The following is a 25324-nucleotide window of genomic DNA, read 5'->3' on the forward strand; positions in this document are numbered from 1 at the left end:
ATATCTAGATAGCAAATAATCCAAGACCAGATCTAAGTAGGTAACCTAGAATTTCTGTACAACTAGTAGACTCTTCACACACAATATAACTGATTAAGAAAAATGTCATTTTCTCATCATAAGTAATATAATCCAGGCATGGTAGAGATACCAGTACTCCCAGCATTCAAGAGGCAGAGGCAGAGGCAGAGGCAGAGGCACAATTACATCCTAATTGCCTTTCTGTGGCCATGATAAAACACTCTAGCCAAAACAATTTAAGGGAGAAAGATCTTATTTTAGCTTACAATTCCTGTTATAGTCCATCACTGTGGAGGAGTCAAGAACGCTCTCTCCTCTCTCCGCCCCCTTTCTGTTCAGTACAGGGCTAGCTCATAAAATAGTGTCACTCGCATTCAAGATGACTCTTCCCATTTCAATTAACCTGATTCAGAAAATCCACTGCAAACATGCCGATGGATCAACCTCAAGACTATCTCTCAGGTGAGTCTAGATTGTACTGAGTTAACAGTTAAACATAACCATCACAGATCACAAATTCAAGGCGAATCTGGTATACAGTGAGTTCCACATGAGTCAGGGCTACTGCAAGACACTGTCTCAATAGAAAATGAAATAAAAAAATATGTACAATAGTAAAAATAAATGACATTGGAGCTAGAAAGTGGCATAGGTTAAGAACAGTTGTTGCTCTTACAGAGGATCTGAACTCAGGTTTCCAGCAGTCACATGGTGGCTAACAACCATTCCTAACTCTAGTTACAAGGAATGCAATGGCCACTTATGAACTTCCCAGGCCATAGACATACATTTGAAAACTATAAATACATAGCAAAATACCCAAAAACATCATAAAATAAAATTTAAAAATCTAAAAACAATTTTAAGTGACATGTAAGATACATGATAGCATGGCAGTAGTAAGCTTAGTGGCAGAATGCTTGCTTAGCGTGAATGAGACCTAGGGTTTGATAGCTACCACAATAGAAAGAAAAAATTATATAATATATCCAAGATGTAAGCTATTGTAGAGCTAAAATTAACTAGTTAATGTACAGTATCTATCTACTCCTCCCTCCCTCCCTCCCTCCCTCCCTCTCTCTCTCTCTCTCTCTCTCTCTCCCCCCCCCCCCGAGACAGGTAGCTTTGGAGACTGTCATGGAACTCACTCTGTAAACCAGGCTGGCCTTGAACTCACAGAGAGTCAACTGCCTCTGCCTTCCAAGTGCTGGGATTAAAGGCATGCACCACCAATGCCCAGTCCAGATCTCTTTTTACTTGGGATTTTTTTTCTTTTTCTTTAATATTTTTTTCTTATTTTACATATCGATCCCAGTTCCCTCTCCCCCCCACCCTCCCATGCCCCTCATACCCCCTTCCATCCCATTTCCCACCTACTCCACAGGGAGGTTGAGGCTGTCCAGGAGGGACCATCAAAGTCTGTCAAGTCATTTGGGGCAGGGCCTAGGCCCTCCCTCCTGTCTCTAGGCTAAGGGAGTGTTCTTCCATGGAGAATGGGCTCCTGAAGTCCATTCCTGCACCAGGGATACATCCTGGATACTTGGGATTTTTTTTTTTTTAAGTTGCAAAAAGAAGCAGCCAAAAGTATCAACTCTGGTGTTTATCATAAACAAATCAAAAGGAAATGTTTGCACACTGAGGGAAAATGTCATAATACTATTACTAACTCTTCGTATATAGCAGCTGTTGCTTTCTTTTGTGGAAACTAAACAAATAATATGTTAAAATTTAGAGTTCTTTCTGGAAAAATGGCTCTGCAGTTAAGAGCACTAGCTGCTCTTTCGAATGCTCTGCATGGGTTACAAGCACCTCATGGCAGTTCATAACCATCAAGTCCCAGAGGACCCAATGGCCTCTTCTAGACTCCAGAGGCATCAGGTATGCGTGCAGCACACAGACATGTTTTACATGTTGGCAAAAACATTCACACGCATAAAATAAAATTTTAAGTATATGTAGACTTCAAAGGAGTAATGAAGAACAAAGTCAGAAAACAGTAACAAGAACAATATTCAAAAGGAAAGGAAAGTATATTACTATAAAAAAATTGCCAATGAGGGGGGAAAAGTTACCAGGTAAGAATTCTGCATGTATACATGTGCATGCGTGAGTGTGCATGTATGAGTGTGGGGGGGGGGAGGAAAAGAGAGAGGAGAGAATGTGTGTGAGAACAAAGAATTTAAAAGCAATATATGTACATACAATGCATATAAACATATAAACAAATTCCAGCACTGTTTCAGCATTTGGAAGTGAGGCATACCAAGAGCAGCGCAACTGCCCCAACTGGGCACTTTTCATTTATAGGAGGGTTAGCTAAAGAATGTGTGCTGGATGGATTACATTTTCTAGAAAGAAAAGCTAACTTTAGACTCCTCTAAATTATCACTCTTTGTTTTCTGTGGGTGATGCATAAGAATTCTTTGCATTTAAGTAAATGCTTTGCATGTTTTTAGAATGCTCTTAACTCCATTTAAACAACTGGCAGAGAGAGGAGAATGGCCTTCACTGACAAGCACAGACCTGCCTTTACACTTGGCCACTGGACTGTTACCCCACACAAACATCACTACTAAACCACAACCCTCCTCTCGTTTTTATCCCCAATACCTCACATTAAAATCATACTTTTCAAAGTTCCACAGTCTTTAAAATATCCAATCTCATTTTTTAAAAAGTTCAAGTTTTTCATTTGTGGGCTCCTTTAAAAATCAAAATTAAATATCTTCTTCAGGAGGGAAGAACCAGGACACTGTCACAATCTGAAACAAGCAAAATCAAGCTCCAATAGTACAAATAACTCAATGTCCAATCATCTGAGATTGACTCAGTCGATTTTTCTAGAAAACGGGAGTACAAATAATCTTTGAAAAATTAAGTCCAGAGAAGACTTACATGAAATTGAGAAGGTCTGTTGATGAGAGATTCTCCATGACCCCACTCCCGTCATGTCCCACCACCAAACCCCTGCCACTTGTTATTAGGATTTGAGGGGTGGAAGCTTTGAAGAAAATAAACTTCAACTCGGGAAGAATTAATTTTTACTGCACTGAAAACAGGCAGAGACTGTATTAAATGAAGGTCTACACATTGAATAGTTGGTAACACTCAAACCCCTTTCTCTCACTCAGTAACAAGCAGTTTTGCACTCTCCAAACTCAAGCCAGGTAATTCCTCTAGGGAAAACAAATGCTTAACTAACCAAATATTATTACATAACTGTGTTTTTGAAAAGAGGACAGAAGTATTTGTACACAGAAAGGGGATGGAATTGAGACCTAAATTCTCATTCTCCAAACAAACAAACAAACAAAAATGCTCACAAAACTAGAAACTTACATAACAATAAGCAGTAAGTAATAAAAATCGATTGTGTCTAAGGAGTAAGCAAGGGACCCCTAATTTTGAACTCTAGTTTTGTTAATTATGTCTTCGATTATATCTATAATTTTTTAAAGTAATACATTATGTGTAAAAGGTATTTTTTTAAAGGAATTAATGTGGTGCTGGAGAGATGCCTCAGCAGTTGAGAGCACTTGCTGCTCTTGCAAAGGACCCAGGTTAACTTCCCAGCACCCTGCATGGCAGTTCACAGCTGTCTATAACTCCAGTTCCATGGGATGATGCCTCTTCTGACCTCTGAGATTTCCTGCATGCTCCCCCACTCAAAAAGTTTTTAAGGGAATTCATGTATCAAACTGAAGAAGAGCTAGAATTACCACTTAATAAATAGTATTTAATATTTAATGAAATAACAGTATTCTAAGGTACACAGAGATAGAGGGGGAGGAAGGGAAAAGAGAGTCCTGTCTCTTTTAAGTACCCTAATGACTCAAACTATTTTTGTATTTCCTAATACAACAATAACTAGAAGAAAGAATTTCTCTTTAAAAATATGACTGATCAGGCTGGTGATAGAGATCTGTAAAATTACTGATGGGAGATGCCATTATGTATATATGTTTCTCATACTGGTTAATAATAAAGCACTGTTGGCCAATAGGAAAGGAAGATAGGAGGGACTAGGAGACAAGGAGGAAATAGGAAGTAGGAAGGAGGAGTCAAGATGGAGAGTCTGGAGAAAGCAGTATGCCGCCGGCTCCCCGGTAAGAGAAATACATAGATCAGCAGAAATGGGCTAATAATTAAGGCAGAGCTAGCCGATAAAAAACAAGTAACCGGGCCAACAGCATTGTATCAAATACAGAGTCTCTGTGTATTATTTGGGGCTGGCGGCGTGGTGGCGGGACAAGACCAGAGGCGGCGGCAGGAGGAAAAACAGTACTCGTTACAAATTACTATTGTAGTCTGAATGTAATTGGCCCCCATAAACTCATGGGAAGTAGCACTAACAGGAGGCGTGGCTTTGTTGGAGTAGGTGTGGTCTTGTTGGAGGAAGTGTGCCATAGTGGGTGTGAGCTTTGAGGTCTCCTTTGTTCACCCTATGCTCAGTGTGACAGTTCACTTCCCTCCGCCTATGGATTTAGATGTAGAACTCTCAGCTCCTTCTCCGGCACCATGTCCACCTGCATACCACCATGTCCTACCACGATGAGCATGGTCTAAACCTCTTAACTGTAAGTGAGCCACCCGAATTAAACATTCTCCTTTTTAAGAGTTGCCATGGTTATACTGCCTCTTCACAGCAAGAGAACCCTAACTAAGACAAGCACCAACTCAGGAAGTTAAGGCAGGAAAGCTGCCAAGTTTAAGGCGTGAGTGGACTACAGAGCAAGCAAGTTCAAGGCCAATGCAGCACAACTCTGTGAAAGTCTGTCCCAAAATGAAAAACAGGTTGGGAACAGAGTCCAGTGGCAAAGTGTTTGCCTTGCATATTCAAAACCCTGGATTCAATCAACAGTAAAACAAAAATAAACAAACATAAAAATATGATTGTAGAATAGTTCTAAGTAAATATCTCCTACAATTAAAAGAATAAAAATTTATATTAACTTAAAATAAGATCTGAGTCCATAAGAGGGGCAAAAAGCCTTATTTGTCAATTGTTTGATACATAGTTTATATTAATCAGAAATTTTTATGAAGAAGAATTTTCTTTAATTTCTATTTCTGCTTGGCAACCTTGAAAACAGGACATTTAAATCTAACATTTTAGAAAGCACACTGAACTGTTGGGTTAAATAATTTCATAAATAATATTTTCAATATATTGCAACTTATTTGCAAATGAGAAATGAAACTTAGGATTTTTTTGAAAGGTAAATTAATGATCCTGCTATATACACTAAGTAATACACAGAATTAAGGAAACATATCAACAGACTGGCAAGGCTGTATAATGGATAAAGGTACTTGCCTCAAAAGTCTAACACTCTGGGTTTGATCCCCAAAACCCATGTAAAAATAGTAGAAAGAGAAAAAAAAACTCCACAAAGTTGTCTCTGGCCTCTACAGGTCATACTGTGGCATGTGTGTTCCTCCTAACCCCTATGCACATTAAAATAAAGGTTGTTTTTTAAGTAATTGGTAAATATTAGTATTTTAAATCACAGATTTCAAAGTATTAGACACAATACATGTCATTGTAAAGACTTTGATATGAATATAAACTATGTATTAAATAGTATCATATATAGAATGCTAAATTTTGGGGTATGACAATGGTATTGTATAAATGTAAAAGACTATCATGATGCTAAATATTTATCAGTGTGTCTACCACTTACTTTCAGAGGGATCAGGAAGAAAAGACAAAGTAAATGTATAAATATTAACACCAATTCAATCTGGACAAGTGAGCTATGTATTCGGTATACTATTCTTCCATTCCAACTACAGATTTGAAGTTTTTAAAATAAAAAAGGTGTGTGTATTCTTGTATATTACAAAGACGTGTATAAGAACTTAAGAGCCCATAGTGCAAATAACCCAAACACAAACAAAGAAAAAATAGAATAACTGAACAGAGACAGGAAAATGGATACACTATGGTATGCTCATATAAAAGATTAGCGTGCAGCAATGGAAATGAATGAACTAATACCACACAGGTGAAACTCAAACAACCATAAATAACCGAACGTTTTTCAGGCAATACTTATGTAAGATCAGTCTTCTTACTGACCTTTAACAAAAGTTGTATTCACAGGCAGTACAAACAAGACTTTAGAGAAACATATTAGGAAGGTAGTTAGGATAAGAAATTATTTTCAGGCAACGTCATGCACATTATAAAACCACCCACATACTTAATGATCTGTTCACGAACTAGGATGCTCTGCTATTTGTGGTCAGTGGGCAGCAGTTTTTGAAACATCTAGTTTGAATGAGCAGGCACACTGGATATAAACTTGTATCAAAAAGACTTCCTTAACTAAAAATGTTCAAATTGTACTGTAACTTAGTGGTTTTGTTTTAAAATAAATCTAAATTCAGACTAACATCCGGAGATGATGGTAATGGTGGTGATGATGATGCAAGGCGAGGAGGAGGAGAAAATAAAATACTCACATTTACTCTGAAAGCCTGTACAGTGTTATCCAGAAGAAGAATGTTACAAACCACCTCTGTATGCTGTCTGTCTCGGGCCAACTCTGATGCTCGGACATTGTAGGTTCTGCCAGCAGGCAATCGGAAACGTGCGGTCATTACTGTCCACACAAGATCTAGGTTTAAAAACCAAAAATCACTAAATAAAAGAGTAGAAGATACAGTATAGCATAAATAGGAAAGTTAACATATATTTAAAGTTATAACAGTGACAGAAAACAACTGCAAGTTGTTCACACAAGATCTAGGATTAAAAAACAAGAATCACTAAATAAAAGAAATCATGGAAGATATGGTATAACTTTTAAAAAAGTTATTATACATTTTAAATTAAAACATTGTCAGAAAACAATTACAAGCCTTGAAACATCGAGATTAAGAAAATTAGGTAACACATACATACACATATACATACAATGTAAGCTAAAATTACAAAACACCTTACAAACATTACTTTGAACTGTTCTGAGAAGATTTAATGAGTAAAAATTTCAGCAAGTCCCACTGCAATCCAAAATGTGTGCATGTGAAGGGTGGGGGAACACAGAGTGCTCTCTAAAAAATACTGTAGAAGGACACAGGGAGAAGATTGTTTTATTTCAATCACTATTGTTTCCTTTTATTGAAAAAAAAATACTATAGAATGACAATAGTGAAAATCATTCTATTTCAACCAACTACTCCATCTGTTTTTATGGGGAAAGGGGGTGTCAGGCCTTACTATGTACCCAAGTTGACCTGGAACTCCCGTTTCAGCCTCCCAAACTGCTGGGATTACAGGCATATAAAAAGTACCTAGCTCTTTGCCATTTTTCATTTTTACATATGTGGAGGAAAAAAAAAAGACCACCTATAAAAAAACAAACACCATACTGCTGCAAATAATAGCTATTAAAGACAATGAAACTGTGTTTTCAAAGCTCTGAAAGAAAATTATTCAGAACACTGAATTCTATACCCAGAATTCTATACCCAGAAAACTAATGGTCATATTAGAGAGAAAGGAAAAAATAAAACAAAACAAAATCATTTCAGGCATTCCCTGACTCAAAAAATTTTAAATTCATAAAACTTCCACCTTAAAGACAATACAATAAAGGAAATTGAGCAAGAAGAAACACAGACACTTGGATATTATTATTTTCATTTTTTTCAAGGCAAGATTTCTCTGTATAGCCCTGGCTATTCTGGAGACCAGGCTGGCCTCGAACTCAGAGATCCATCCGCCTCTTTGGAACACAAACAAAACAAAATATACTTAAGGAACTGAAATTATACAAGGTATGTTCCCTGAAAACAGAAGAATTAAACTAAAAATTAAAAACAGAAAAGTCTCTAAACACAAGCAAGAAAAGTAAATAGCAAACTTCTAGGTGCATGTGGGACAAAGAAGAAATCTTAAGGAAACCCAAAAGATACACAGAATTAAGTAAAACAGAAAATACAATATAGAAAAATTTGTGGATTACAGATATAGCAGCACTAATAATGGAAATTTATAGAACTGTGTGTATATAACAGAAAGACAGGACATGCCTCAAACCAATAATCTAGCCTCCTTGGACAGAGGGCTGGAGAGATGGCTCAGTGGTTGACAGCATGTAATCATCTTCCAGAAGACCTGAGTTCAATTCCCAGCACCCATATCAGGTGGCTCACAACTACCTATAATACCAGCTTCAGGGAATCTGACACTTCTGGTCTCCTTAAAACATCTGCCACCCATGTGGCACATCCCCGATACACATATACATACACATAATTAAAAACTAAATAAATATTTAAAGCAAAGTAACAAAAAGAATTTGGACAGAGAAAAGTCTAATGAAATGAAAGAGAATAATAATATTAATAATAAAATAATTAAAGCCTATACAACCCTCCAAAAGAAAAAGAAAAAAATGATTAACATGAGCAATAAAACAGAGGGCACTATCTGGACCTTGTAGACATCAAAATAATACTGAAAACAATTTACACTTAAGTATAATAATCTGACACATAAAGGGGTTCTTTTCTTCAAAAGGTACAAAAATATCAGAATTTAATTTATATAAGAGACAATTTAAATAGCCTTGTAGCTATTTAATTTTGAATAAAATGTTGGAAAAAAATTTAAAACCCTATGGCATTTTTAAGGGTCTACTATCTAAGGGTCTACTATCTACTAACACTGTCTCTACAATCTCGCAGGAAGTCACACAGGCAGCACCTCTCATTTATGAGACCAGCATTCCATTGAAACACCAAAGGCATACAGAAGAATTCATCAATGTGTGAAAGAACTATACAAGAAGGGTTTTATTTCTGAAGTGCAGAAAGGCTTAAAGTAATACAACAACTGAGCAGTCACCTACCATATTAACTGAGTAAGGAAGAAAAATCACATAAGCTTTTCAATCAATGCTTTTATGATAAAAATTCTAAAAAAAGAAAGAAAAGGGACCTTCCTCAACATGATTGAGGGTATCTAGAAAAGCAGTCTATGTGGCTACTATCCTCATTAAGTTAATGATTATCTAAACATTTCACCTAAAATCAGGAGCAAAGCAAATAATTCAGTGAGAGTGAGAGTGGTAGGTGAATGCTGGGATGCACGCAGAAAGAAAGAAAACTAGCCATGTTTGCAAGTTCTGTGATATATGCATAGAATACATGGAGCTAAATTTCAAATACAAACCATCTATAAAAGCTGAGCAAAAAATAAAATGGACAAATATAACAAAACATATACAGAACCCTATGCTAAACGCAACAAAAGAGACGAGAAACTACTGAAGAGAAACTACTAATGCTCAGTGTGGTGAGGTGCCCCACTAAATATGCCAACCTTATTGTGAGACATAAATTTTAAATCATGTTTTCCATGAATATTTATGTAGGATGCACCTCTCTATAAGTACTATTGAACTTAGTGTATTTTACTCTTCAAACAAGAATTTTAGCCACTCAAATCATATAGTCTAAAGATTGTCAGAAGTATGTCTAAAATATAATTTTGAGAACTCTAGGAATATTGGTTTATTGTTCTAGAATGAACATTCCAGAAATTCGTTTTCTTTCTATCTATTTATTTATTTATTTATTTATTTATTTATTTATTTATTTGAGACACTTCTCACTGTTGTAAATCTAGCTGGCCCAGAACTAAGTAGACCAATATGGCCTTAAACTCATAGAGACATGCCCACACAGAGGACTGGAATTAAAGCTGTGCACTACCACACTGGGTCTTGTTTTTAAACAAATGTACACATAAACTTTAATGAACCATACTTTTGGTGTCACATCTAAGGCTAGTTCCTCAAATTTAGATACTAAAGATTTTCTCACATTTTCTTTTAAAAATTTGCACAGTTTAGGTTTTATGTTTAAATCTGACTCACAATATAAAATGAGAGGTAGTGTGGACTGGGGCTCTTGTATACATACAACTCTGTATCACTGTTGAACCCCGCCCCCCCGCAACTATTTGGGATGTGGTGTGTGTGCGCCATAACACATGTGCAGAGGTCCGAGAGTAATTTGCAGCAGGAGATGATCTCCCACCACATGGGTTCTGGTTGAATCATCAAACCTGGCAGCATGTGCTTTTACCTACTAAGAGCCAATACCCAACAATGCCTTATTTTTGTTATTTTATATTCAAAAATACTCAGTGAATCAAATTTAAATGTAAAATCTAAACTGCAAAACTCAGACACACACACAAGCACATATAATTTAAAAATAAAATCTTTAAAAAAAATTACATTTTATTAGATATAGATAATATACAGAAGCCTTAAAATTATACAATAAGAGATGTGCAGGCTTTATACAAATATTACCCACAGACTTCTATACACAATTAAATATCTTAATATAAATAAGGGCAAAATGTTAAGAATAATAACTGTATCCTCTTTGGACATAAGAGAATAAAAGCTTTTAAAACAATCTAGAAGAATGAAGTAATCATGTCTTTCCTTAGTCAAGTTTTACCTCTTTCTCATAAGACTACTATGTTGATTCTTAATTATTCTTTTTCTATTTTTAATTCTTCTATGTAAATTGAGAAATTCTGGTTTATATTAATTTCCTAGTGATTAAAAAATAAACCTCTATTTTGAAAACTAGAATACTAGGTTGGGTCTAAAACATTTTTCTAAGTGGTATCTCTCTTGACTTTACAAATGTCCAATTACATTAAAAATAGGCAATCAACTGCTGGTTGAATTTCATGAAATAAAAAGACAAGAACAAAGAACCAGCACTTGAGCTAAACTAGGTCAACTCTGACCTCCTCTTCTTTTCCTGCTTCAGGTTATAAATCTCCAATACCTTTCCTTCAATCTCCTGGAAGATGGGTTCTGGGGCAAAAGATGTGCTTGGAATAGGAACAGTTCAGAACGGTCAAAAGCTGAAGAGGTCAATGATTTCAATTTCACTAAAGAAGAGTCCACTGATTTAAAAATCAAATGTTTTCCCTGTCTCATGTGTAACTTTCAAATTATTAGTTTATTCTCCTTCACACGACCAACTCTAACAAGTATTGTCATTATTCATCTTGTTTCTAAGGAGTCTTAATTGAGTTTATCACTAATTAAAAGAACGTTCTTCTACTGGCTAATTTGCCTGGTAACCTTGGACATTGATAATTTTCAGTAAAATATGTCCAAACACTAAAAAAAAAAAAAAAAAAAAAAAAAAAAAAAAATCAAATGTCATTTACATAACCACTTTTTTCATTTTATTACTTTTTTGTGTTTCATTGAGAAAGCTAAAAAATGCTAGCAAGAAAACTGTTATTAGTTGTTTGAGTTCTGTAGAGAATAAATGAATATTAAGTGACCCTAGCTTATAATTATGTGAAACTAGAAAGTAACATTTACGTGTTCCTAACAATCTTATCTACCATAACAACAAACTGCATCGAGTTATAATTTAATAATCTCTTGGGTTTTACAGTTTATTACTGGAGCAGTGAGAAGCTTGAAAAGAGCCATAAAACAATGCATTTAGTATAAATGAAATCAAATTTAAGCAGTATCTATTATAAATCTAGTCCTACAGAAGGCACTAAATGGAAAACTCCAAAGTAAAGAGGTTAACTACTCTCAGGGAAAAAATAAACCCATCTAGCAAATCAAAAGCATGCACACAACACCACCCACACACACACACACACAATAACAAGAAGAAAGAGTGCTCATTGATATTACTCAGCATCATTGGTCTCAGCTGCCCAATAAAAAGACACAGACTAACAGAATAGATGAAAAATAGGATTCACCCTTCTGCTGCACCCCAGAAACACACCTTAACATTGAGGAACCACAGACAGACATCACCTCAGGATAAAAGACAGAAAGGGATATTCCAAGCAAATGGACCTAAGAAGCAAGCTGGTGTAGCCATTTTAATATCTGACAAAACAGACTTCAAACCAAACTAATCAGAAAAGTTAGGGTTGCCACACATGCCAGTTCCATTGCCTTGTGTAAGGTACCTGTGCCAGTCCAGAACATTGATCGGGGGCCTGAGAATACCTTTCTTCCAGGCTTTGGGTAGCACCACTAAAATCACCACTGAAATTCTGAGTGAATTTCAGAGCAGCTGATAAAAACTGGAGACAATGTAGCAGTCAGTGAAGCCATTAATGCTGAACAAATTTATCTCCTCCTCCTCTGGGCTGATCATCCAACAGGTGCTTGATAATGGCAGCATTTGCAATTCCAAAGTGCTTGACATCACAGAGCAGACTCTGCACTCTCACGCCTGTTACCTTCCTGCCGCGCTCGATTATCAATGGGTAAAAGTGGGTCCTGGCTTTGTCTGTGGACACTGAATCCACCTTCCCACTTGCTGAAGGATCAATCCTCCTTAACTGAACCATCTGCATTTGGGGCTGCTGCCCCTGTGGCTGCCACCGATGCTGCTACATCCGCTGCAGCCAAGGAAGAGTCAAAGGAAACAGATGAGGATATGAGATTGGGTCTTCGACTAATACCCTCAGAGTAACCAACTCAGGCAGCTTAATTTAAGAATCATGGAAATAAAGGCTTACTTCTCTTTAAAAAGGAGGTGAGGGAGTGAAAATCAAAGCAAGCAAAAAAAATGTAATGCTGCTTAACAACTCATAATAATTCCAAATATAAGCTTATGCTAGAGGCCAAAGAACAAACATCTCATAATTGATTGAATAGTGTACTGTCCCTAGGTGGCAGCATGCTACTTTTAAAACTTTGATACATGATAGTCTGGGCCTCTAATCAATCCCCACACATGGGAGGTTGAGGAAGGAGAATCAGAAATGCTGGGTCATCTAGGACTACAAAGTTAGTTGAAGATCAGCCTGAGCTATATGACAGTCTGTCTCAAATAAATAAATAAATAAATAAACATTTAAATTGTGACCCAATACTAGTCTTTAACACAAGTAGTTTCTTCTATTTACATCCACTGAGCTTTAAAACCAGAGGTGAAAGACACACAATATCTTAGGAATGCAAACTTAATACTGTCAACCTATTTTTATAAACAGTGCATACAGAAATATTACTTCTAAATACAGAATATTTACTTCTAACAATGTAGAAAGAGGGTAACAGAGGGGCATAATCTGGCAATGTTACATTGCTAGAAAATACAAAATCTAGGATATCAGACATTTGAGGCTGAAATCAATCTATCAGATCCAAAGACTAATTAATTTGTTTAATCAATTAAGCATCCTGTAGCCCAGGAATTATTCAAAGCATGGCATCTACTATAGTTTATATATTATCTAAGGCAGTAGGAAGTACTTTAGAAACAATTTGGAGGCCTATATGCCTAGCATATAGGATGTTTAATCACTAACACTGAAAAAGATGCCTTATGGCTTTACCTTCTGTTTTTCTTAGAATATTCGTTTTCAGAACACTTCAATTGAAACTCAGCTAGCATGTCCCCCTCCCTCAGCCATAACAGAGAGTTCATAAAGAAGGGCTCTAATCTAGAGACTCAGCTGAGCCTATGCTGGAGTCAGTAGGCATATGAACAAGGATACCTGGAAATGGATTCTCTGGCCCCCAAACATTCTGACCCCCAGACACTCCCAGCCCAGAAAGCATATATTGTATTGTTTTTCTTCTGTCCCATATCAGGTGGCTCTTCTGACATGAGCACAGATTTTTTTTTTTTTTTAACTTTAACAAGTATGTTTGGGTTTAGAGAAGGACAGAGCCACACTCCAACTCCAAAGCCGGCTTTAATCTTTAAATGGATGGGAACTACAAAAAGACCATTTGCATTATATATCTGTAGAGAAAAGCAGACACAAACATTTAGGAAGATGTATGAAATTTTATCCTGTTAGAAAGGTGATATACTAATAGACCAATTTACTCCAAAGGGAACCTCCAGAAAAGGAGTCTCCCTTTTTGCAAATTACAGCTGATCAAATGAAAAGCATTTGTTAGTTTTATAGGTTAGTTTAAATGGTCATGTGCTTGATGAACTATGATCTATTCTAATTAAGAGGTGTCTCTTGTAAAAAAAAAAAAAAAGGAATCTTTATCAATTTTGATGGTATCTATATATTTTTTTTCTCCTGTGGAAACAAAAGCAAAACCCCTTCCCCAATGTAACATGATGATGTGGTTTCCATTCAAAAGTCAACACATCTTTAAAGTATACCGGCTGATTTAATTCCATAGTTTTGTTGTTTGTTTGTTTGTTTTATTATCCAATGTCTCTCAAAACTGTTGTTCCTTTCTCATTAGCATTTATAAAATTCAAAGCTAATAAAGCAATCTATTTCTGGGATTCTTTATCACCCCTTTCTGTTTATTTAGCATTTATTTCCTTTAGAATTCAATTTGATCTTTCTATAGCTACCTGCTCTGTAGAATTGTGTGGTATTACTTATAATATACTTTATATTATAAGCAAATAAACTGTTTCATTTTCTTAGAGATGTGTGCTAGAGCACAGTCTGTTGTCTTTATTTTACAGATATACCCATTAAGGTCAAAACTTCTAGCAAATGTTGTGACTACTGAATCAGCCTTTTCCAAACTCAAAGCAGTTGCCCATCATTGAAAACCTGAATAGGTATAAATGGTGTGGTGTACATATTTTAATTCTCCAAATTCTACAAAATGGAACACATTCGTCTGCCAAATTTCATTCCACTGAGTACCCTTTAGGTTACTTCCTGCAGGTAGTGAAATTTGGCTGTATAAAAAAGAAAGACATTTCCTTGACTTGTTGCCATGTAATGGAAAAGTCTTTTTTTCAAACCTTTGCTACTGACATGGTGTTTTTCATGAAATTCTGAGGCTTCTAGCACATTTCCTATCAATAGTTGATCAATTTCATCATTACTTTGTGTTAGAGGGCTTGGATGTGTGTTGTACATATGGGATGATTCCTATCCTGGGTTATGACTTGTAACTGAATGAATAATAAAGTCAATTCTGTATCATCTGGTATAAATTCAATAAGCAAAACAACTCTTTCTGCATATTGTCAATCAGTAACTATGTTGAAAGGTTCCACATGATCCATTAAAACCATGAGAGTAGCACATAATTCTGACTTTTGGACAGAATTATAAGGACTTAGATATACTTTATTTAAATTTTCTGGTTTATAACCTGCCTTTCCTGTTTATTTGCATCAATATAGAAAGTAGGGGTCCATCCCACATAGAGGGATACTCTCTCAGTCTAGACATACCAGGGAGGGCCTAGGCCTTGCTCCAAATGCTATGACAGACTTTGAAGACTCCCCATGGAAGGCTTCACCCTCCCTGGGGAGCAGAAAGGAGATGGGATGGGGTTTGGGGGACAGGGGAGGAGGTAAGGGTAAGGGAACTAGGACTGACATGTAAAACAAGATTGTTTCAAATGTAAATCAATAAATTTACCCCCCCCAATGTCTAGATATTGACATTTTCCATACAATTCGAGGAAGAATCCAGTTAGTTCTCTTTATAAATTTAATTCCTGCTTCTGCGATAATTGTTATTAATCTCTCCAAATAAATTACTACAAGCTCTTTGACAGAGTTCACTTTCTGCCCATAATTTGTCAATTTCATCATTAGAAAAAGGTACTATAATTTCTGAAGAGTCTATTCCTGCTCATTGACAAAGCCTCAATTTTCCTCTTAGAAACAATTCAGAGACCTTTTCCATGTAAGGTTTTAGTTTTGCTTTGTTTTTGTTTTTCTTAATTTAGTTTATGTGGTAAAAAGATCCATTTTATGATAATATCTTCCCTTTGCATTAAAATTCCTGTAGGGGAATGTTTATAGAGAGTAATATGACCTGAATACATTTAAGCTTTGGATATACACAATCCCCATGTACAATCTGTAATTTCTCTTTTACCACAGCCAATTCTCTCTCAGCTTCAGCTGATAATTCCCTGGGACTATTTAAGTCTTTGTCACCTCCTAAGGTTTTGCTTAATCAGCTCATCAGTTTATCCCAATAATGTACCACAGTTGAGAAATGTCTCCTAGCAATCTTTGAAAGTCATTAAGAGTATGCAATCAATCTCTCCTAATTTGCACTTTTGGGGATCTAATTTTTTATAAACCTATTTCATACCCTGAATAATTGATGGACTATCATCTTTGTACTTCTTCAGGAGCAATTTCTAATCATCAACAATGCAAAATTTTCTCTACTTCTTCAACCATTCTTTCTACAGAATCTACATTTGAATCAGATAGTAAAATGTCATCCATGTAATGGTAAACTACAGATTGAGGAAACTGCTTCTGTATTATTTCCAACAGCTGTCAAACAAAATATTGGATTAGGGTGGGGCTATTTAACATTCCCTGTGGGAGTACCTCAATTGATCTCTTAATTGGCTGAGAATATTATAGGTAGGTACTGTAAGGCAAATTTTTCTCAGTCTTTTTCTTGTAATGGTATACTGAAGAAACAATCTTTTAAATCAATAACTATAAGAGCCATCCTTTAGGCAATAGAGAAGGCAAAGAAATTCCAGACTATAGAGAGTCCATTAGCTGATTCACAATTTATTAACAGCTCTTAGAATGTTACCAGTCCCTATTTTCCAGATTTCTTTTTAACAACAAATACAGGAGACTTCCAAGGGCTGATTAATTCCTTAATATGCTGAGCATTTAGTTGCTCCTGTATGGGCTTTTCTAAAGGATGCAGTTTTTCTGTTGTTAAAGGCCAATGTGCAACCCAAAGTGATTTGACTGTCAACTACTTTAAAGGTAAGGCTGTTGGTGCCTTTGGAAGATCAGCAGCTGTTGTGCCCTGTTATTATACAACCTGAATGGTCGGTTACTGTTCTTTATAACACCTTCTAATATTTTCCCCAGAAACATATGCTACTTTGTGGTTTGTTTTTAAGACTGGGGGAATGTTAATCTGAGTATTCCATTGCTGTAACAAATCCCCACAAATTCATTGCTATGTTAGCAAAATATGGCTTTAATTTTCCTCTTGGTCCTTCTGGCCCTCCCTGTACATTCAACCCATCTCATGCTCTGTTTACCTGAGATAAAGTTTCAATTCCTAAAAAGCTGAACATTTACCTCCTGAAGAGAACAATTTGGATGCCAAGATTCTGTTGAAATTATTTTTAACATCCAAACCTGTGTCTACCAGACCTTCAATGGCAACATCATTTATTCATATTTTTAATTTTAGTCTTGCCTTATTAATAGAAATTTGCCAAAATACTCATATCATGGTTTTTCCTGAAATTTTTGTTCTCTCTTTTAGAGATTTTCTATCATCCACAGAAGTATAGTTTCTTACAATAGGCATTGTAGGTTTTTTAATTGCTCTGGGAAGAAATTTCCATGGTGACAGGAAACAACTGAACCAGATTTGGTATAGGGGCCTTTAAGAGGCCCCTCAAGGAGTTTCCTGATGGCAAAGTACTGCCTTGAATGTCTCTTGTTGATCTATACTCATTAGTCCAATTTCTGCCTTTGCCACACCTTCTGCACAATTCAGAAGGGAGGGGTGTTCTGTTTGGATTATGTTTAGAAAAAGCATTGTTTCTAGGAATGCCCTGTTTACAATTCCTTTTAAGGTGACCTTGTTTACCACAACTTGACATTTCACTTGACATTTCAATTTTTCTTCAAACCTCTTGAAATCATCTCTCCTATCCATGCATCATCATGGTCATGAGAGTCAATATTAATTGTATCTCAGGTCTATTCCTCCAAAGGTGCTGACCTTGCCTTTAAGGGCTAATTATCCTTTCGTATTGAGAATTACCATTTTCAAAAGCCAGAGATTCAATTATTATTGTCTAACTTCTGAATCTGGTACCATTCTATCTGCTGCTAATGCTAACCTTTGTAAGAAATCTATGTAGGCTTCTTTTGGGCCCTATATAACTTTAGCAAATGTAAATTTCCTTTCCTACTTCTCCAATTCTGTCCCAAGCATTCAAAGCTGTTGAGTGGCATAAAACTAGGGCATGGTTATCACATAGAGATTTCCTTTCTATAGTAGTATAATCTCCTTCTCCAAGAATTTGATCTTGGGAGATTTCCATCCCTCTAACTTTACACTATTGTTCAATGGTCTTAGTTTCTTCTCTGAACCAGGTACCCTATTATAATTGTGAACCAGACTCTAAGACAGCATTAATCAAGTCTATCCAGTCTTTAGGGATAATTTGATTACAAAATGGCCACAAGTTTAACATCGGCTTCACAAATGATGAATATGTTATATGACACTACTGCTTCCTTGAATCTCTTTAAGTATAACATTGGCATAGGAATCCAATTAGCTCTTACAGAGCCTCTATCATTTGGCAATTCCTGTAAGGTTACTGTCTACATTAAGGTTGGTTGTCTGAAAACCATTATTCTGTTCCTCTCTAACCTTATAATGTAATGCTGAAACTGCTTCTCCATTGAATCCTTCTGTGTGGATTTAAATACCTCTATGATCTGGTTTAATAAGTTTGTCTAAGGCTGTATCTTGGCATTCATACCAACCAACATTTTTAGAAATAAACCAACAACAAAAACTATCAAAATGATAATTAATAGTATGTCAATCCCAGTTTATTAGCCCTTCATTTAATTGTTCCATTTTTAAATCATGTATTGCATAATCATAAAGAGGCCTAACTCTCTCTATTGTAATAGTATTTCCAATATTTAATGTGGAGGGGGAAAACTCTCTCTTTTAACTAATTTCTCCCTTCAAGAATTCCCAATTGTCTTACTAAATCTGTCAACAGAGTAAGTAAACGGTGATCCAAGAACTAGTTTTTGTCTGTGAGCTGAGAGTGGCAGCCCATGGGGAGGGACTGTAGGGAAAGCCTGCAGCCTATGGTGGCAAGGTATGGGGGACAGGGGGATGGGGGGCACACTGCTGTCTAAAAACATTAGGAAGAAACACGTGTGGCAGGTGCAGTCTGTGGCAGGTGCAGTCTGAAGGCAAAGCCACCCAGTCTAGGGCAGGTAAGTCCTATGGCATTTAGAAGCCAGGTGCTTCTAGCCAGTAAGCAGTTTTTTCGTGAAATTTGTAGCTTGATGCTGGGCACCAATTTGTAGCAGAAATAATATAAACTCAGAGACAGATATTGGGGTTCAAGCTGAAGATCAGAGAAGCAAAACAAACACTAGAGAATCCTCACCTCTACCAATGCTCAGACCTAAGGGAAGATCCACTGAACCTCAAATTGCATCTCCAGACTGTACTGCTCCTCACCAAATCTCAGACTGCTCCCTGAGATTGCACTGAGCTCCTTATATTCTCTCTAGTGCTAGTATTAAAGGTGTGAGCTCCGTTACTCTTTTAGACTGATTCACTCTCATATAGACCAAGGTGGTCTTGAACTCACAGAGATCCATCAACCTCTGTCTCCTGAGCCCTGGGATTAAAGATGTGTGCCACCACTGCCCAGCTTCTATAGCTGTGGCTAGCTTTGCAATCTGATCTCTGTGCAAGCTTTATTAGATCATATACAATATGTCACAATTGTTGTTTTGCCTGTGTGTGTGTGTGTGTGTGGTAACTTGTGCACAGCTCTCAAGCATACACTTTGCAAATGAGGATGCTGTTTTGAAATGTCAAAAGGTTAGGCATGACAGCTAGAAGGATTATGTGACTGGCCCAAGATTACACAAGCAAAATTAGAAGCACTTGAAAACACATCTACTTAATCACAAAGAAACCTTTTCCACCACACTTTTATGACTTCTACTTCTTAAAGTTATAATCCCTACTGTGGTTTTTCTATCACCCATGAAAGAGTCGAAATTAACTGAGAAAAAGATTCTATTGGTTTGCAAAACTTCCATGTTGTACCCCAACATTACTACAAACCTGAAACCAGAATGTCACATATTAAGATGTTAGCCTAAATGTGGTGGCATACACTTGGAAGGAAGAAGCAGGTAATCTCTGAGTTCAAGGCTAGCCTAGAGAGTTCCAAGGCTTCACAGTGAGACCCTGTCTCAAATAAATAAATAAATAAATAGAAAAAAAAATTTTTAAAAAAAGCTAAAATCCATGGCTAGCCTAGAGAGTTCCAAGGCTTCATAGTGAGACCCTGTCTCAAATAAATAAATAAATAAATAAATAAATAAATAAATAAATAAATAAATGCTAAAATCCATGGTAAGAACTCATTGCTCCTATGTGTTGGGCAGTGGTCAGTGGACATTTACAGGGAGGATGGCAACAAAACAAAGAAAATTTACAAGTTACAGTTATTGGTGGTGGCACATGGTTCTAATCCCAGCACTATGGAGGCACAGGCAGCCTGGTCTAGCTGGGCTACACAGAGACACCCTGTCTGAAAAAAGGAGAGGGGAAGCGGGGGAGGGGGGAAGAGATGGAGGAAGGGAAGGAAGAAAGAAAAGGAAACAGTACAAACAATGCTTGTATTACTCTAAAGACTCAGTAAGATGACAATCACCTGAAATGGAAGCAGGGAACTATCCCAGATTGTTGCAGGAAATTTGATCACACTGTGATTCTCTGAGACAGTTAAATAAAGTTCACCTTGAATCAGGGGGAGGAGCTAGAGACTAGCTAACCAGAATTGGCCAGAGAGAAGCCAGCAATTTGGGTAGAAAAGATGGACAAAAAGGAGAGAGTAAGGACTTGATTTTGGCTCTTCCCTTTTGGTTTTGGATTTTGGCTCTTCCCTTTTGGTTTTGGGGCAGTGACGCAACATGTCTCTTGCTGGATCTCCAGACAAAAAGCAAGATCAGCTAGGTCTAGCTCCACCCCCTCATAAAGGTAAACTTTAACAGTCTCAGAGTATCACAGTGAGATCAAAATTCCCAAAACACCAGATATCTACCAAGTTACTGCAAGAGCAGTTTCTCATAGTAGATATTGCCATATGATTCTGCTTACCTGCCTTCTAAATAACCTTTCTTTCCCTTAATCCTAACAAATTTAAAATATATACAACCTTATACAGCCTTAAAAACAGATGTTTTTCTTGATCCAGACATTCTTACTTCTCAAATTTCTCGAAGGACTGTCTGGTTTATATTTATGATGTGTGGTTTCCTCAATTGTGTCTCTTAACAAAGCCCTATTCTATAACTCTTCTGCTGGAGCAGCAGGCCTCTAATAAGAATAAGTGAGAATAACTCAAAGGATTTCCTCTGCTTTGCTACCACTTCCACATTCCCGTCTATTCTGAAAAATCTGTAGCGCCTGAGCGGAAACCCAAAGAACTTACTGTTTAATCCACATCTCAAACAGCTGGCTTGCCAGATACACTTGAAAACCAGTTGGCGAAGGTTAGCAATAACTTTCGAATAGTTCAGATCACAGGATTTCTGGCTTAATCTTTCACTTAGCAGCATTTGACACTTTCCCAAAATTCTCTACTTTACCTTTTTACCATATAAGCAGAGATTCTTATATTCATTCAGTCCTCTTCCCATCTAAGAACACTTACTCTTTCAGTGATGGTGATTAGGACCACAATGGTCACCTTCATAAACTGACAAAACAACATTTCAATAATGAGCTATAAAGCCTAAGCAACTTTAAATTTACTGGCTCCCAAATCAGACTTACACAGGTAGTCAAGGTACTGCAGTATAGGAATATATAAAGATGCTTCAGTGGCAACAAATCTGAATCTAAAAATTTTGCCTTGCTATTTACACTTATAGACCAAAAAGGCACAATACTTTAAAATGTATTAATTTGTATGTTTGCTTATGTGTCTGTTAGGGAGGTGTTTTTGTGTGTGTGTGTGTGTGTGTGTGTGTGTGTGTGTGTGTGTGTGTGTGTGTGTTGGTATACAAGAGGACATGCAGATGTATGCACATGAATGTTGAGGCCAGAGGTCAACTTTGGGTGTTATTTTGAGAGCTGTCCACTCTTTGTATTTTAAGGCAGGGTTTCTCACTGGTACCTGAAATGTGCCAATTAACTTAGGCTGGCTGGCCAGAAAGCCCCAAGAAACCACCACCTTGCTTCATCTTCCCAAAGCTAGTATCACAAACTTGTGTTACCACACCTGACTTTTTTTACATGGGTTCTGGAAATTGAATTCAGATCCTCAATTATCCACAGTACTAAGTGGTCTCATCAGACTGACAGACAACTTCCTGAATTTTACCTTTGTTGTCCTCCACAACTACAAATATTTGTTATGATTAAAGAAAAATATTAAATGGGAAGTTTCTACCCTACTTTGACAGCATGTCCTAAGGAACTGTGGGCCTCAGAAGTAGCAGTGAAGGAGACACTAGTAGGAAAGACACTAGTCTGGGGTTGGGAGGGTGGCTCACACAGGATGACTGAGGAAATAAGTAGTTACACTAAAGAATGGTAAGAACCAGTTTCTTACTGCTAGAGAAGAGAGTCATAAGTACAGAATGGAACATCGGTCAGTGGTCCCTGCTCAGCATGCCTGAGGGTCTGTCTCTCCATACTAACAGAATTAAAACAAAATCTAACAAACACAGAAAGGGAAAAGGCTGGAGAGAATTAAGTGCCAGACTAGAACTGGTTCACCAGTTTAAACAAACACACCAGCGTCTGTTTTGTTTCTAAACACCTCCTCTACTGAAAGAAATCAGGAGAAAGGAATGATGCCACAGCTGGAACAGAAAATAAAACATGAATTTAGACTACACTGGGAAGTACACCAGTGATAGGGACATGTCCAGAGGACAAAGAACTCAATTTCAAAGGATTCCGCTACAAAATCTGGGGCAGTTTGAGCAGTGAAATAAAATTTCAAATCACAGTTGCTTAAAAAACTACCAAACAGGAACAGAATTCCATGGGTATATATCTGTATCAATGAGTGAGAGAATACCTATCCTGACAGGGGTAAACCTAACTGACAACATTTATGCTCTGATGAGAGGTACTGGTACAGTCTTAGGTGTCTTCCCACCTAAAAACAGTGGACCAAGTGTGAGCAAAGGCCCTAGGTTTGATCCTCAGAACCACAAAAGAGGGGTTAGAGATTTAGCTCAATGACAGAGCGCCTGCCTAGGAAACACAAAGCTTTGGGTTTGGTGTACAATATGAGAACAGGAAACAAACAAACTAACTAACTAAAAAGGCGAAAATGATGACTTCACATGATTTACATAGAGACATTCAGCAAGCATGATACAGTGTTCAAGGTCAAACATCACCCATGGTGGGCCAATAATGTGTCTCTGGGTGGTGTACTAAGAATAGCGCGTCTTTCTGTAGTAGGCATTCCTGCCAACAATACCCTCAGTGTGCATGTGAGCAGCCATTGGGAGTATTTAACTAATGTTACAGAATGAAAGGGCTGTACTATTTGAAATTGTCAAGGTCGTTAAAGACAGGAAGGGTTATTGAAGGATCATTCTAAACTCAAGAAGGGTTAAGAGGGACTAGCAAGATCACTTAGCAGGTAAAATTGTCTGCCACAAAGCCTAACAATCCACCCACACGGCAGAAGGAGATAACCAACTTCAAAAGTTGTCTTCTGACTTATATACAATTGTCTTAGTACATAGTAAATGCACAAAAGACAAAAAAAAATTTTTTAAACAAAAGAAGAGTAAAGGGACATGACAAATGCAATATATGATCCCAAATTGGTTCCTGGACTAGAAAGGGAAAAGAAATAACATTAAGGTCATTGAGGAAATGGCATTTATGGATCTGAAGTTAGTGTTGTATGAGTGAGTGCTCATTTCCTCATCAGGCAGTTTTGTAGGCAACTGTCCATGTTTTGGTAAATACAGACTACAATATTTAGGCATTTTGTACACAACTTGATCTCAAGTGGTTCAGAAAGTCTAACCAGATCACAAATGGTGCAGCACTCATTAGAAATGTGGAACTAACGATGAGAATGCACCAGCAAAGACATTAGGTTGTTTGACAGAAACTTGAGGATCCAATTGGCTACCATATAGGAGGGCTCAGATGAAGACATGACTAAGTCAGTAGAGTATTTACCTAGTATACCCAAAGCCAAATACTTTTCAGGATATTTAGTGAACCAACTATTTTGCTGGCCCCATGATTGTCATGAGCTTACACTGAACTTTTGAAAATTAACACTTTGAAGTAATTTCACACCTAATGAAAATTCTTAGAATGTATATAAAAAACTCCCGAAACCCCTGCAACAAACACATTTTAATGTTGAACTAGCAATATACTATTGTGTATACAAGATTAGCCTGGGATATCTTGTTATTCTTGACTTAATAAAGTGGAATTAATGATATCTTTTCAGTTGTCCAGAAGTCCCTCTGGCATTTGAACTGATACTTTTTCTCTTCTGTTGTTATCTATTTTGTCGTTTTTGGAGACAGGGTTTCATGTCAGGATAGTTAGAGCTCTCTCTTTAGAGCCAAGGATAACCTTGGAACTTCTGATCCTCACGTCTACACCTCCTAAATGTTGGGATTACAGCATGTGCCCCTATGCCAGGTTTATGCGATGCTGAGGATGGAACCTAGCAAAGAAAAGTATCAAATTGCATTACCTTTATACATAACATTGTTCCCATTATATCAGAGATTTAAATGTTTAATTAACATATAAAGGAACATTTGCTCCACTGTTCCATAATAAGACAAATTTTCCAAAACTGCAATAATTAAAAGAAGGTACAACTATTTTTCCAAAACAAGAACACCTACAGTGTACTTTCATAAAAGAGACATTTGGGATAACCCTGAACCATTATCCCAGCCCTCTAGTTTTAGATTGAGGACATAAGCAAATTGTTTAACAATAGGCAAATAGCTTAGTTATAGTAAGTCATCTGAATGTTTATCATTTGAATTATGTTCATGAACATGGAAATATAAAACAGAAAAATTCATTATGCCAACTGCCACATACGTAAAGCATAGCCCTAAATGCTTCAAATATATATGTATATATATGTATATGTGTATGTATATATGCATACATACATACGTTCTCAACTACAATTCAAGGCAACACTAGCACTCAGAAGCTAGAGACAAAAAGATTGCATTTGTTCAAGGCTAGCCTGGGCTATATAAAAAGTTTCAGGTCTGGGTTACAATATGAGAGCTTGTCTCAAAAACAAAACAAACAATCAACTGGCTTCTAAGGTTTATAAGATCAGATTTTAAACTCATTTATCTGGCTCCAAAATCTGTGATCTTCTTCCTATATTAAAAGGCCTCTCTATGTAATGTTGAATATTATATTCAAAATTATATTTTTGACCACTAAAGTTTACCAAACACACACATGGGGAGGGAGTTGCCTGGAAAGAAATATTTATTTTACTTATTTGTTTATTCTGGTTTTTTGAGACAGGGTTTTTCTGTGTAGCTT

General features: G+C 36.7%; 1 protein-coding gene and 1 pseudogene across 2 annotated transcripts in view; one reads left to right on the forward strand and one right to left on the reverse strand.

Annotated features, from left to right (window-relative positions):
- Positions 1-25324, reverse strand: part of Ptpn4 (protein tyrosine phosphatase non-receptor type 4) — a 120546-nt gene that overhangs the window by 89962 nt on the left and 5260 nt on the right. For both annotated transcript variants that reach the window (XM_051204040.1, XM_051204039.1), the window contains exon 2: positions 6493-6647. In XM_051204040.1, the coding sequence (XP_051059997.1) occupies positions 6493-6630 (138 nt within the window). In that variant the 5' untranslated portion in view covers positions 6631-6647. The remainder of the gene's footprint in view (positions 1-6492; positions 6648-25324) is intronic.
- Positions 10877-12534, forward strand: LOC127236389 (60S acidic ribosomal protein P0-like; annotated as a pseudogene).

The sequence above is a fragment of the Phodopus roborovskii genome, unplaced genomic scaffold (assembly GCF_943737965.1).
Source record: "Phodopus roborovskii unplaced genomic scaffold, PHOROB, whole genome shotgun sequence".
NCBI lineage: Eukaryota > Metazoa > Chordata > Mammalia > Rodentia > Cricetidae > Phodopus > Phodopus roborovskii.